This window comes from Schistocerca americana, chromosome 3 (assembly GCF_021461395.2).
Source record: "Schistocerca americana isolate TAMUIC-IGC-003095 chromosome 3, iqSchAmer2.1, whole genome shotgun sequence".
NCBI classification, from domain to species: domain Eukaryota; kingdom Metazoa; phylum Arthropoda; class Insecta; order Orthoptera; family Acrididae; genus Schistocerca; species Schistocerca americana.
Genome location: NC_060121.1, coordinates 942,619,341 through 942,635,600, shown reverse-complemented (window position 1 = coordinate 942,635,600; position 16,260 = coordinate 942,619,341). Strand labels below are relative to the sequence as shown.

The 16,260-nt window shown below is 48.5% G+C and overlaps 1 protein-coding gene across 1 annotated transcript in view; it reads right to left on the bottom strand.

Moving 5' to 3' along the window:
* LOC124606562 overlaps positions 1-16,260 on the bottom strand; it is a 934,387-nt gene that overhangs the window by 742,048 nt on the left and 176,079 nt on the right. The window contains exon 3 of the mRNA XM_047138545.1: positions 7,894-7,931. Within this exon, the coding sequence (XP_046994501.1) occupies positions 7,894-7,931 (38 nt within the window). The remainder of the gene's footprint in view (positions 1-7,893; positions 7,932-16,260) is intronic.

Genomic DNA, 16,260 nt, shown 5'->3' with positions numbered 1-16,260 from the left:
ACCTTCAGTCCCTTAAAAAAGCCTTGACCGGTCCACCCACCTGTGGTCCTAATGTCTCCCCATGCAATTATCACACCTTCAGTCCCTTAAAAAAGCCTTGACCGGTCCACCCGCCTGTAGTCCTAATGTCTCCCCATGCAATTATCACACCTTCAGTCCCTTAAAAAAAGCCTTGACCGGTCCACCCGCCTGTAGTCCTAATGTCTCCCCATGCAATTATCACACCTTCACTCCCTTAAAAAAGCCTTGACCGGTCCACCCGCCTGTAGTCCTAATGCCTCCCCATGCAATTATCACACCTTCAGTCCCTTAAAAAAGCCTTGACTGGTCCACCCACCAGCAGTCCTAATGTCTCCCCATGCAATTATCACACCTTCAGTCCCTTAAAAAAAGCCCTGACTGGTCCACCCACCAGTAGTCCTAATGTCTCCCCATGCAATTATCACACCTTCAGTCCCTTAAAAAAAGCCTTGACCGGTCCACCCGCCTGTAGTCCTAATGTCTCCCCATGCAATTATCACACCTTCACTCCCTTAAATAAGCCTTGACCGGTCCACCCGCCTGTAGTCCTAATGCCTCCCCATGCAATTATCACACCTTCAGTCCCTTAAAAAAGCCTTGACTGGTCCACCCACCAGTAGTCCTAATGTCTCCCCATGCAATTATCACACCTTCAGTCCCTTAAAAAAAGCCTTGACCAGTCCACCCGCCTGTAGTCCTAATGTCTCCCCATGCAATTATCACACCTTCAGTCCCTTAAAAAAGCCTTGACTGGTCCACCCACCTGTAGTCCTAATGTCTCCCCATGCAATTATCACACCTTCAGTCCCTTAAAGAAAGCCTTGACCGGTCCACCCACCTGTGGTCCTAATGTCTCCCCATGCATTTATCACACCTTCAGTCCCTTAAAAAAAGCCTTGACCGGTCCACCCGCCTGTAGTCCTAATGTCTCCCCATGCAATCATCACACCTTCAGTCCCTTAAAAAAAGCCTTGACCAGCCCATCCGCCTGTAGTCCTAATGTCTCCCCATGCAATTATCACACCTTCAGTCCCTTAAAAAAAGCCTTGACCGGTCCACCCGCCTGTAGTCCTAACGTCTCCCCATGCAATTATCACACCTTCACTCCCTTAAAAAAGCCTTGACCGGTCCACCCACCAGTAGTCCTAATGTCTCCCCATGCAATTATCACACCTTCAGTCCCTTAAAAAAGCCTTGACCGGTCCACCCGCCTGTAGTCCTAATGTCTCCCCATGCAATTATCACACCTTCAGTCCCTTAAAAAAGCCTTGACCGGTCCACCCGCCTGTAGTCCTAATGTCTCCCCATGCAATTATCACACCTTCACTCCCTTAAAAAAGCCTTGACCGGTCCACCCGCCTGTAGTCCTAATGTCTCCCCATGCAATTATCACACCTTCACTCCCTTAAAAAAGCCTTGACCGGTCCACCCGCCTGTAGTCCTAATGTCTCCCCATGCAATTATCACACCTTCAGTCCCTTAAAAAAAGCCTTGACCAGCCCATCCGCCTGTAGTCCTAATGTCTCCCCATGCAATTATCACACCTTCAGTCCCTTAAAAAAAGCCTTGACCGGTCCACCCGCCTGTAGTCCTAACGTCTCCCCATGCAATCATCACACCTTCAGTCCCTTAAAAAAGCCTTGACCGGTCCACCCGCCTGTAGTCCTAATGTCTCCCCATGCAATTATCACACCTTCACTCCCTTAAAAAAGCCGTGACCGGTCCACCCGCCTGTAGTCTTAACGTCTCCCCATGCAATTATCACACCTTCAGTCCCTTAAAAAAAGCCTTCACCAGCCCATCCGCCTGTAGTCCTAATGTCTCCCCATGCAATTATCACACCTTCAGTCCCTTAAAAAAGCCTTGACCGGTCCACCCGCCTGTAGTCCTAATGTCTCCCCATGCAATTATCACACCTTCACTCCCTTAAAAAAGCCTTGACCGGTCCACCCGCCTGTAGTCCTAATGTCTCCCCATGCAATTATCACACCTTCAGTCCCTTAAAAAAGCCTTGACTGGTCCACCCACCAGTAGTCCTAATGTCTCCCCATGCAATTATCACACCTTCAGTCCCTTAAAAAAGCCTTGACCGGTCCACCCACCTGTGGTCCTAATGTCTCCCCATGCAATTATCACACCTTCAGTCCCTTAAAAAAGCCTTGACCGGTCCACTCGCCTGTAGTCCTAATGTCTCCCCATGCAATTATCACACCTTCAGTCCCTTAAAAAAGCCTTGACCGGTCCACCCACCTGTAGTCCTAATGTCTCCCCATGCAATTATCACACCTTCAGTCCCTTAAAAAAAGCCTTGACCAGCCCATCCGCCTGTAGTCCTAATGTCTCCCCATGCAATTATCACACCTTCACTCCCTTAAAAAAGCCTTGACCGGACCACCCGCCTGTAGTCCTAATGTCTCCCCATGCAATTATCACACCTTCAGTCCCTTAAAAAAAGCCTTGACCAGCCCATCCGCCTGTAGTCCTAATGTCTCCCCATGCAATCATCACACCTTCAGTCCCTTAAAAAAAGCCTTGACCAGCCCATCCGCCTGTAGTCCTAATGTCTCCCCATGCAATCATCACACCTTCAGTCCCTTAAAAAAGCCTTGACCGGTCCACCCGCCTGTAGTCCTAATGTCTCCCCATGCAATTATCACACCTTCACTCCCTTAAAAAAGCCTTGACCGGTCCACCCGCCTGTAGTCCTAATGTCTCCCCATGCAATTATCACACCTTCAGTCCCTTAAAAAAAGCCTTGACCGGTCCACCCGCCTGTAGTCCTAATGTCTCCCCATGCAATTATCACACCTTCACTCCCTTAAAAAAGCCTTGACCGGTCCACCCGCCTGTAGTCCTAATGTCTCCCCATGCAATTATCACACCTTCACTCCCTTAAAAAAGCCTTGACCGGTCCACCCGCCTGTAGTCCTAATGTCTCCCCATGCAATTATCACACCTTCACTCCCTTAAAAAAGCCTTGACCGGTACACCCGCCTGTAGTCCTAATGTCTCCCCATGCAATTATCACACCTTCAGTCCCTTAAAAAAAGCCTTGACCAGCCCATCCGCCTGTAGTCCTAATGTCTCCCCATACAATCATCACACCTTCAGTCCCTTAAAAAAAGCCTTGACCAGCCCATCCGCCTGTAGTCCTAATGTCTCCCCATGCAATTATCACACCTTCAGTCCCTTAAAAAAAGCCTTCACCGGTCCACCCGCCTGTAGTCCTAACGTCTCCCCATGCAATTATCACACCTTCACTCCCTTAAAAAAGCCTTGACCGGTCCACCCGCCTGTAGTCCTAATGTCTCCCATGCAATTATCACACCTTCAGTCCCTTAAAAAAGCCTTGACTGGTCCACCCACCAGTAGTCCTAATGTCTCCCCATGCAATTATCACACCTTCAGTCCCTTAAAAAAGCCTTGACCGGTCCACCCGCCTGTAGTCCTAATGTCTCCCCATGCAATTATCACACCTTCAGTCCCTTAAAAAAGCCTTGACCGGTCCACCCGCCTGTAGTCCTAATGTCTCCCCATGCAATTATCACACCTTCACTCCCTTAAAAAAGCCTTGACCGATCCACCCGCCTGTAGTCCTAATGTCTCCCCATGCAATTATCACACCTTCACTCCCTTAAAAAAGCCTTGACCGGTCCACCCGCCTGTAGTCCTAATGTCTCCCCATGCAATTATCACACCTTCAGTCCCTTAAAAAAAGCCTTGACCAGCCCATCCGCCTGTAGTCCTAATGTCTCCCCATGCAATTATCACACCTTCAGTCCCTTAAAAAAAGCCTTGACCGGTCCACCCGCCTGTAGTCCTAACGTCTCCACATGCAATCACCACACCTTCAGTCCCTTAAAAAAGCCTTGACCGGTCCACCCGCCTGTAGTCCTAATGTCTCCCCATGCAATTATCACACCTTCACTCCCTTAAAAAAGCCTTGACCGGTCCACCCGCCTGTAGTCTTAACGTCTCCCCATGCAATTATCACACCTTCAGTCCCTTAAAAAAGCCTCGACTGGTCCACCCACCAGTAGTCCTAATGTCTCCCCATGCAATTATCACACCTTCAGTCCCTTAAAAAAGCCTTGACCGGTCCACCCACCTGTGGTCCTAATGTCTCCCCATGCAATTATCACACCTTCAGTCCCTTAAAAAAGCCTTGACCGGTCCACCCGCCTGTAGTCCTAATGTCTCCCCATGCAATTATCACACCTTCAGTCCCTTAAAAAAGCCTTGACCGGTCCACCCGCCTGTAGTCCTAATGTCTCCCCATGCAATTATCACACCTTCAGTCCCTTAAAAAAAGCCTTGACCAGCCCATCCGCCTGTAGTCCTAATGTCTCCCCATGCAATTATCACACCTTCAGTCCCTTAAAAAAGCCTTGACCGGTCCACCCGCCTGTAGTCCTAATGTCTCCCCATGCAATTATCACACCTTCAGTCCCTTAAAAAAAGCCTTGACCAGCCCATCCGCCTGTAGTCCTAATGTCTCCCCATGCAATCATCACACCTTCAGTCCCTTAAAAAAAGCCTTGACCAGCCCATCCGCCTGTAGTCCTAATGTCTCCCCATGCAATTATCACACCTTCAGTCCCTTAAAAAAGCCTTGACCGGTCCACCCGCCTGTAGTCCTAATGTCTTCCCATGCAATTATCACACCTTCAGTCCCTTAAAAAAAGCCTTGACCAGCCCATCCGCCTGTAGTCCTAATGTCTCCCCATGCAATTATCACACTTTCAGTCCCTTAAAAAAGCCTTGACCGGTCCACCCGCCTGTAGTCCTAATGTCTCCCCATGCAATTATCACACCTTCAGTCCCTTAAAAAAGCCTTGACCGGTCCACCCGCCTGTAGTCCTAATGTCTCCCCATGCAATTATCACACCTTCAGTCCCTTAAAAAAAGCCTTGACCAGCCCATCCGCCTGTAGTCCTAATGTCTCCCCATGCAATCATCACACCTTCAGTCCCTTAAAAAAGCCTTGACCGGTCCACCCACCTGTGGTCCTAATGTCTCCCCATGCAATTATCACACCTTCAGTCCCTTAAAAAAGCCTTGACCGGTCCACCCGCCTGTAGTCCTAATGTCTCCCCATGCAATTATCACACCTTCAGTCCCTTAAAAAAGCCTTGACCGGTCCACCCGCCTGTAGTCCTAATGTCTCCCCATGCAATTATCACACCTTCAGTCCCTTAAAAAAGCCTTGACCGGTCCACCCGCCTGTAGTCCTAATGTCTCCCCATGCAATTATCACACCTTCAGTCCCTTAAAAAAGCCTTGACCGGTCCACCCGCCTGTAGTCCTAATGTCTCCCCATGCAATTATCACACCTTCAGTCCCTTAAAAAAGCCTTGACCGGTCCACCCGCCTGTAGTCCTAATGTCTCCCCATGCAATTATCACACCTTCAGTCCCTTAAAAAAAGCCTTGACCAGCCCATCCGCCTGTAGTCCTAATGTCTCCCCATGCAATTATCACACCTTCAGTCCCTTAAAAAAGCCTTGACCGGTCCACCCGCCTGTAGTCCTAATGTCTCCCCATGCAATCATCACACCTTCAGTCCCTTAAAAAAGCCTTGACTGGTCCACCCACCAGTAGTCCTAATGTCTCCCCATGCAATTATCACACCTTCAGTCCCTTAAAAAAGCCTTGACCGGTCCACCCACCTGTGGTCCTAATGTCTCCCCATGCAATTATCACACCTTCAGTCCCTTAAAAAAGCCTTGACCGGTCCACCCACCAGTAGTCCTAATGTCTCCCCATGCAATTATCACACCTTCAGTCCCTTAAAAAAGCCTTGACCGGTCCACCCACCTGTGGTCCTAATGTCTCCCCATGCAATTATCACACCTTCAGTCCCTTAAAAAAGCCTTGACCGGTCCACCCGCCTGTAGTCCTAATGTCTCCCCATGCAATTATCACACCTTCAGTCCCTTAAAAAAGCCTTGACCGGTCCACCCGCCTGTAGTCCTAATGTCTCCCCATGCAATTATCACACCTTCAATCCCTTAAAAAAAGCCTTGACCAGCCCATCCGCCTGTAGTCCTAATGTCTCCCCATGCAATTATCACACCTTCAGTCCCTTAAAAAAGCCTTGACCGGTCCACCCGCCTGTAGTCCTAATGTCTCCCCATGCAATCATCACACCTTCAGTCCCTTAAAAAAGCCTTGACCGGTCCACCCGCCTGTAGTCCTAATGTCTCCCCATGCAATTATCACACCTTCAGTCCCTTAAAAAAGCCTTGACCGGTCCACCCGCCTGTAGTCCTAATGTCTCCCCATGCAATTATCACACCTTCAGTCCCTTAAAAAAAGCCTTGACCAGCCCATCCGCCTGTAGTCCTAATGTCTCCCCATGCAATTATCACACCTTCAGTCCCTTAAAAAAGCCTTGACCGGTCCACCCGCCTGTAGTCCTAATGTCTCCCCATGCAATCATCACACCTTCAGTCCCTTAAAAAAGCCTTGACCGGTCCACCCGCCTGTAGTCCTAATGTCTCCCCATGCAATTATCACACCTTCAGTCCCTTAAAAAAGCCTTGACCGGTCCACCCGCCTGTAGTCCTAATGTCTCCCCATGCAATTATCACACCTTCAGTCCCTTAAAAAAAGCCTTGACCAGCCCATCCGCCTGTAGTCCTAATGTCTCCCCATGCAATTATCACACCTTCAGTCCCTTAAAAAAGCCTTGACCGGTCCACCCGCCTGTAGTCCTAATGTCTCCCCATGCAATTATCACACCTTCAGTCCCTTAAAAAAAGCCTTGACCAGCCCATCCGCCTGTAGTCCTAATGTCTCCCCATGCAATTATCACACCTTCAGTCCCTTAAAAAAGCCTTGACCGGTCCACCCGCCTGTAGTCCTAATGTCTCCCCATGCAATTATCACACCTTCAGTCCCTTAAAAAAGCCTTGACCGGTCCACCCGCCTGTAGTCCTAATGTCTCCCCATGCAATTATCACACCTTCAGTCCCTTAAAAAAGCCTTGACTGGTCCACCCACCAGTAGTCCTAATGTCTCCCCATGCAATTATCACACCTTCAGTCCCTTAAAAAAAGCCTTTACCAGCCCATCCGCCTGTAGTCCTAATGTCTCCCCATGCAATTACCACACCTTCAGTCCCTTAAAAAAAGCCTTGACCGGTCCACCTGCCTGTAGTCCTAATGTCTCCCCATGCAATTATCACACCTTCAGTCCCTTAAAAAAGCCTTGACCGGTCCACCTACCTGTAGTCCTGATGTCTCTCCATGCAATTATCACACTTTCAGTCCTTTAAAAAAAGCCTTGACCGGTCCACGACTGCTGTCGGTCGACGATGCGCAGCAGTTACGAAGTTATTCACGCAGCGGAATGTGGAGTTTTACTAGATGGGTATTTGCAAGCTGGTGGGTCGATGGGATGATTGTTTACTACGACGATACGCCTGATTGGCGTACCAATTTTGAACTGTACGGCCTTCGAACGGAAACTTTTTAATCGCCGCTTATATTACGGGACAAAAATGTGGAATTTGTCGAAATTCTCGCTACTATCTGACGATGGGCCCGGCTCACAACTAGTCATTCATTCAAAACGTGTGTCTGGTTCTTTCTTCAGTGAACTACATAGTAGTTTGAAACTTCCTGGCAGATTAGAACTGTGTGCCGGACCGAGACTCGAACTCGATCCCGAGTTCGAGTCTCGGTCCGGCACACAGTTTTAATCTGCCAGGAAGTATCATATCAGCGCACACTTCGCTGCAGAGTGATATATAGTAGTTTGCTCCCGGCAGTACAGGCGAAGTGCACTTGTGATGAGAGAAATAATTTGCAGATGATGGAAGGTGACTGTAGACGCCAAAGAAGTAGGCAGGCAGCTGTCGCGGTGTTACCTTGAGCCTGCGCGACGACGCCTCGCCAGAACACACACCTGTAACAAAAGAGAACAATCAGTCAGGCGATGTGAAGGACACGGCTGCAGCACTGCATCAGCGTCCCAGCGACAGCGAGAAGACAGGTGAGACAAGTTAAAGAGGAGAAGCGGGAGCAAGCGCGCAAGTGTCGCGTAATTAGCTGGTACGCGGTGAGCAGAAGGGGGACAGAGGGGCAGGAACGCGAGAACGAGATGGCAGGGAGGGAGAAATACTACGCAGTGGAAGCCGGGGCCGAATCGATCACACACGATCGCTGCCTTCTACGCGGCTCTCTGCAGTCGGATATAGATTGCTGTTGCGCTTTCTTACTGTCTGTGTACAAGACAGAGCTAAGGACGGTGCCAGGATCCTATTACACGATGAAAGTATATGGGTCCGCAATGAGTAACCGAGGTCCGTGCCGGAGGTAAATATTCAGGCACTGACTGTCTTGTCTCACAGTGGGATAATGTACAAGGGTAATCCGAAAAGTAAGGTCTCCTATTTTTTTTATAAGTGCATACACCTATTTATTTCTAATGGTTTACATCAGTTTACAGCTTGAACATTTCGCTATTTTTCGACATAATCACCATTTCTGTCGACGCATTTTTGTAGACGCTGTGGCAGTTTTTGTACGCCCATGTCATACCAGCTCGCCGCCATGATGTTCAGAAAGCTATGAACCTCTTCTTCCACCTCGTCGTCGGAGCTGAATCGCTGAGACCATAATTAATGCTGACAGGTACTGTGAGACTCTGAAAAAACTCAAACAGGCAATTCAGAACCGGAGAAGAGGAATGTTGAGCAAGGGTGTACACATTCTCCATGACTACGCTCGCCCACACATCGCTCGGCAAACCGTTGCTCTCCTGCAACAGTTTCATTGGAACATAATCACCCACCCACCCTCTACTCCTGACTTGGCGTCCAGTGACTATCACCTGTTCCCTAGGCTAAAAGAACATTTGGCCGGAAAGCGATTCAGCTCCGACGGCGACGTGAAAGAAGAGGTTCATAACTTTCTGAACAGCATGGCGGCGAGCTGGTATGACATGGGCATACAAAAACTGCCACAGCGTCTATAAAAATGCATTGACAGAAATAGTGATTATGTCGAAAAAAATAGCTAGATGTTCAAGCTGTAAACTGATGTAACCATTGTAGAAATAAACAGTTGTATGTACTTATACAAAAATAGGAGACCTTACTTCTCGGATTACCCTTGTATTAACAGTCATAGCGGTTACTTCTGAAATAATGAGCAGTTTACTCGCTTTTTTTCCCTTCCGTATCGTTTTCATTTGACTACCCCTTATCATTTTCCGCATCCTTTTGTAACATCACAACTCAAACGTTTCAATTTTCTTCTTTCCGGTTTTTCCACATCCAGTTATTCCGTTCCATACACTTCTCTGTTTCACACGAACATTCTCAGAAATTACTTTATTAAATTAAGGCTGGTAGACTCATGATGGCGAAGAATGTCCTCTTTGTCTCTGTTTATATGCTTCACTAGTACTCGTTGCTTCGTCCATCACTCGTTATTTCGCTACCAAGGTGGCAAAATCTCGTCATCTCGCTTACTATTTAATCTCCGACTATGATGTTAAGCTTGTCAGTAATGTTATTTATCCTTCTCGTAAATTCTCTCGTCTTCTTTGGATTTACTCTCAATCCACATTCTGTGTACAGCAGACATATCATTCAATTCATCAGGTCCCGTAATTCTTGGTGCAAATGGCTCTGAGCATTATTCGACTTAACTTCTGAGGTCATCAGTCGCCTAGAACTTAGGACTAATTAAACCTAACTAACCTAAGGACATCTCACACATCCATGTCCGAGGCAGGATTCGAACCTGCGACCGTAATTCTTCACATTCACGTAGGATATCAACGTAATCAACGAAATTTATAATTGACACTCTTTCAGTCTGAATATTAATCCCACTCTAGAACTGAATATTAATCCCACATCAGAACTCGACATTTTCCGGTAAGTAAGTTGAACAGTAGAGACACCTGCCTTGCATCCTTGCTCTGCCATTCTTATTATGACTTCTAGGTTCTTGTATACATTGCATATTACCCCTCTTCCGCTGCAGTGTGGATCTGTATTCTGTGCATTATCAAGATCTTCCACCATATTGCATTGTCTTAAGCTTTTTCTAGGCATGATGGTTATCAGGCGACTATTCCGTACAGTGTAGAACGTCTTGTAGGGAGACGGAATCTCTCGTCAACTTGCACTTGCTATCGTGTGTGAATAATGCTATATAAATGATTGGTGTTTGTTCTTTTGGACGTATCCGAACTAACAGACACCACGCAATCATATAACTGATATGCCTCGAAAAGCAATATATCCAACTTCCTCAGCGCGGATGCACAAGTACGTCCTACCTCCTGTGGGAATCTCAGAGCAGCGAGCATGGAGGAAGTGGACCTGCAGACAGATGGCACTCGGTGGGAATGTGGGTCGGCCACGAGCCGTGCCGAGATAGTCTGTGCAGTTGCGATAAACGCTGGGGCGCAGTGGTTAACGTTACTGCCAAGCAAGCAGGAGCTCCCGGGTTCAAATCCCGGTCCATCACACATTTTCACTCGTCGCCGCTGATTCCGCGTATGTCTCGATGCAGCTGACATCACTAATCTAATCCTTTCCTTTCGTTTCTCCCCCTATCTCCTTCCATTTAATCATAAGGTGAAATGGTTGACTGGGAGACGCTTTTTCCTGCAAGAAAATCACAGAATTCGAGCTTAGAATATTTTCTAGGACTCTGCAATACACGATGTCGTTGTGACCTGGTGTTCTGTGCATCGATTTTTTCCCCTTCTTATGCAGTCGTGTGACAAGGGCCTCCGGTCGGGCAGACCGTTCGCCGGGGGCAAGTCTTTCGATTTGAAGTCACTTCGGCGACTTGCGCGTCGATGGGGATGAAATGATGATGATTAGAACAACACAACACCCAGTCCCAGAGCGGAGAAAATCTCCGACCCAGCCGGGAATCGAACCCGGGCCCTTAGGATTGACATTCTGTCGCGCTGACCACTCAGCTACCCGGGGGCGGACCCCCACTTCTTATAAACAGTTTTTTGCTCGCGTATCATATCATTTCTGGAAACCCAGAATCTACTCTGTAGGAATCAACATGGATTCCGGAAACAGCGATCGTGTGAGACCCAACTCGCTTTATTTGTTCATGAGACCCAGAAAATATTAGATACAGGCTCACAGGTAGATGCCATTTTCCTTGACTTCCGGAAGGCATTCGATACAGTTCCGCACTGTCACCTGATAAACAAAGTAAGAGCCTACGGAATATCAGACCAGCTGTGTGGCTGGATTGAAGAGTTCTTAGCAAACAGAACACGGCATGTTGTTCTCAATGGAGAGACGTCTACAGACGTTAAAGTAACCTCTGGCGTGCCACAGGGGAGTGTTATGGGACCATTGCTTTTCACAATCTATATAAATGACCTAGTAAATAGTGTCGGAAGCGGCTTTTCGCGGATGATGCTGTAGTATACAGAGAAGTTGCAGCATTAGAAAATTGTAGCGAAATGCAGGAAGATCTGCAGCGGATAGGCACTTGGTGCAGGGAGTGGCAACTGACCCTTAACATAGACAAATGTAATGTATTGCGAATACATAGAAAGAAGGGTCCTCTATTGTATGATTATATGGTAACGGAACAAACACTGGTAGCAGTTACTTCTGTAAAATATCTGGGAGTATGCGTACGGAACTACTTGAAGTGGAATGATCATATAAAATTGTTGGTAAGGCGGGTACCAGGTTGAGATTCATTGGGAGAGTCCTTAGAACATGTAGTCCATCAACAAAGGAGGTGGCTTACAAAACACTCGTTCGACCTATACTTGAGTATTGCTCATCAGTGTGGGATCCCTACCAGGTCGAGGTGACAGAGGAGATAGAGAAGATCCAAAGAAGAGCGGCGCGTTTCGTCACAGGGTTATTTGGTAAGCGTGATAGCGTTACGGAGATGTTTAGCAAACTCAAGTGGCAGACTCTGCGGGAGAGGCGCTCTGCATCGCGGTGTAGCTTGCTGTCCAGGTTTCGAGAGGGTGCGTTTCTGGATGAGGTATCGAATAAATTGCTCCCCCCTACTTATACCTCCCGAGAAGATCACGAATGTAAAATTAGAGAGATTCGAGCGCGCACGGAGGCTTTCCGGCAGTCGTCCTTCCCGCGAACCATACGCGACTCGAACAGGAAAGGGAGGTAATGACAGTGGCACGTAAAGTGCCCTCCGCCACACACCGTTGGGTGGCTTGCGGAGTATAAATGTAGATGAGGTACACGAGACCACATCACGAATCCAGCCACCTCTTCCACTTTCAAAGAGTTTAGAATACAGGAGACTGGTGACAGCGTATAAGGTTAAGGACACTTACTCCGGGGGCGCATACTGTTTCGACGTCAACTCTATATCGTAGTACAGGCGGTCGCTCTGAATAGCGGCATGGGCAGGTTGCCTTGAGGCTTGCGGAAGTATCGGAAGCGCTGTGTGGGCGTAAACATTTCCGGTGTGAGCGGCGGCACGGCTGTCTGTACGCGTGCCGCGTCAGCTGCTGACTGCAGCGTATTTTGCGAGCAGCAGCTCGTTGGGCGGACACGCCCCTCATGACACACGTCCGCCTGCACATCGGGTCGCCATACCACCTAAATGTACATGTACAGCCCGCAAGCCGCTTGACAGTGGTTAGCGAGTAGTATCTCCTCCTAAAATTAGCGATTTTTCTGGACGGCTCCATTCTTGTATTGAGTGAGGAAATAAACTGTATTTATTTTGCTCACTTTGGTAAATAACCAATTCAGACGACGGATCGTCCAGAATTAAATCGGAAAATTAAATCTTATATAGTCGATGAGTCCATATGTAATACACTCCTGGAAATGGAAAAAAGAACACATAGACACCGGTGTGTCAGACCCACCATACTTGCTCCGGACACTGCGAGAGGGCTGTACAAGCAATGATCACACGCACGGCACAGCGGACACACCAGGAACCGCGGTGTTGGCCGTCGAATGGCGCTAGCTGCGCAGCATTTGTGCACCGCCGCCGTCAGTGTCAGCCAGTTTGCCGTGGCATACGGAGCTCCATCGCAGTCTTTAACACTGGTAGCATGCCGCGACAGCGTGGACGTGAACCGTATGTGCAGTTGACGGACTTTGAGCGAGGGCGTATAGTGGGCATGCGGGAGGCCGGGTGGACGTACCGCCGAATTGCTCAACACGTGGGGCGTGAGGTCTCCACAGTACATCGATGTTGTCGCCAGTGGTCGGCGGAAGGTGCACGTGCCCGTCGACCTGGGACCGGACCGCAGCGACGCACGGATGCACGCCAAGACCGTAGGATCCTACGCAGTGCCGTAGGGGACCGCACCGCCACTTCCCAGCAAATTAGGGACACTGTTGCTCCTGGGGTATTGGCGAGGACCATTCGCAACCGTCTCCATGAAGCTGGACTACGGTCCCGCGCACCGTTAGGCCGTCTTCCGCTCACGCCCCAACATCGTGCAGCCCGCCTCCAGTGGTGTCGCGACAGGCGTGAATGGAGGGACGAATGGAGACGTGTCGTCTTCAGCGATGAGAGTCGCTTCTGCCTTGGTGCCAATGATGGTCGTATGCGTGTTTGGCGCCGTGCAGGTGAGCGCCACAATCAGGACTGCATACGACCGAGGCACACAGGGCCAACACCCGGCATCATGGTGTGCGGAGCGATCTCCTACACTGGCCGTACACCACTGGTGATCGTCGAGGGGACACTGAATAGTGCACGGTACATCCAAACCGTCATCGAACCCATCGTTCTACCATTCCTCGACCGGCAAGGGAACTTGCTGTTCCAACAGGACAATGCACGTCCGCATGTATCCCGTGCCACCCAACGTGCTCTAGAAGGTGTAAGTCAACTACCCTGGCCAGCAAGATCTCCGGATCTGTCCCCCATTGAGCATGTTTGGGACTGGATGAAGCGTCGTCTCACGCGGTCTGCACGTCCAGCACGAACGCTGGTCCAACTGAGGCGCCAGGTGGAAATGGTATGGCAAGCCGTTCCACAGGACTACATCCAGCATCTCTACGATCGTCTCCATGGGAGAATAGCAGCCTGCATTGCTGCGAAAGGTGGATATACACTGTACTAGTGCCGACATTGTGCATGCTCTGTTGCCTGTGTCTATGTGGCTGTGGTTCTGTCAGTGTGATCATGTGATGTATCTGACCCCAGGAATGTGTCAATAAAGTTTCCCCTTCCTGGGACAATGAATTCACGGTGTTCTTATTTCAATTTCCAGGAGTGTATATGGTTATACATGCGCTGTACGCTGTATGTTGGGTTGGGTTGTTTTGGGGGAGGAGACCAGACAACGTGGTCATTGGTCTCATCGGATTAGGGAAGGACGGGGAAGGAAGTCGGCCGTGCCCTTTCAAATGAACCACACCGGCATTTTCCTGGAGCGATTTAGGGGAATCACGGAAAACCTAAATCAGGATGGCTAGACGGGGGATTGAACCGTCGTCCTCCCGAATGCGACTCTAGTGTGCTAACCACTGCGCCACCTCGCTCGGTTTACGCATGCGAAAGTAGCTCTGCCTGTTATGTTTTCACGGTTAACCAGCTGAAAACACACTCGTTGCAAAATCGGGCGTAACTTGTGCAACGGCAGCGTAGTTTCGATTTTTCAGGTCGGCTAAACTGTTTGGTAGGGAAGGAACATTCACAGCGTCCTTAATGAAACCAGGGAGAAAGAAATTCCGTGGTGTCAAGTCTGGGGAGCGATGTGGCCATGCCACTGGCCCTCCACGACCAATCCATCGACCTGCGAAGCGATTACCGACGAAACCTAGAAATTCCGTGGGCAAATTAGGTGGTGCACCGTCTTGTTGGTAGTAAACCACCCATCTCGGCCATCTCCTTCGATCTGCGGAATTAAAAAGTGTTCAAGCAATCCAGACACACCGTATCAGTGACAGTTTTCTCGACGAAAAAGGGAGGACGGTACACTTTCAATTTGCTAAGGGCATAAACACATTAACTTGGGGCTGTCACGAGCACGTTTCAGGGTTGGGTGTGGATTTTCGCTGCTCCATAGTCTGCAGTTGTGGGTGTTCAGCATGCCACTGACATAAAATGCTGACTCACCGCTGAAGACAGCACGCTCCACACCAGTGAAAGTAGCCATTTTAACTGTGCATTACGCTGGCGCTCCTGGTGGTGGAATGGGGTACTGATGCAATATATGAAACGTGAGGCTGTTTGGTTTAAAGGCTATAAAATGACACATCTACCGATTCTGTAAAGTTGTAAAGTTCGCTTCGATCCAGCCTACACACACACACACACACACACACACACACACACACACACACACACACACAACAACAACATCAGTGGACATAAACCATGTCAAAAATTATTAAATTTGTCGCATAATGTATGCACTGTATAATGCACAGCAACTTCAATAGCATGATGCATAGATGATCGCTGCAGCCCTGGCTCCTACACACACACACACACACACACACACACACACACACACACACACCTCGGGAGCCAAGCGACACTGCGCATGCAACGTCATCGTGGCAGTCGAGGGAAGAGGTGTCCATCACAAGTTTTTACAAAAGCTATGAAATAAAAACTACTTAGGCACAAGTTCGTTTTTTGTTCATCAAAATATTCGCCTTCAAGATTTATAAACGTCTGCGTTTATTCGAACCAAATCTGGAAACTTTCTTTTCTGAGCTGATGCTCGTACTTCAAAAACGTGGTTTTGGAAAGATTCAGCAGCTTATTGAAGTATAAAAGGCTGTCCACGCAGGTTTTGTTTGACAAAGGGAAACAAAAAAGTAGCTGGGCGTTGAATTAGGTGAATGAGCAATATATTCGATAGTTTTTCGTGCCATTGTCATTGACTGCAGCAAACAAATTGCTGAATTATAATTTCAAAATTCATAAAAATGTTCACTCTTGCTTAGTATTACGAGTGATATGTTCTTACCCAGCACTCAACTTTGTTATAAAATAGCGTAGCACATGCAATGTGATTAAAACAAAATTAACTGAGACATATTACAGAGTTGTTTTAGTTTTCTGTTACAGCAAGTCCAGTTTCAGGAAACTACAAATGGTTCAAAAGGCTCTGAGCACTATGGGACTTAACATCTGAGGTCATCAGTCCCCTAGAACTTAGAACTACTTAAACCTAACTAACCTAAGGACATCACACAACACCCAGTCATCAGAAAACTACATCTTTCCCTACTTCGTTTTTTGCAATACGCGCACTACCACTCCAGGGAACTTTC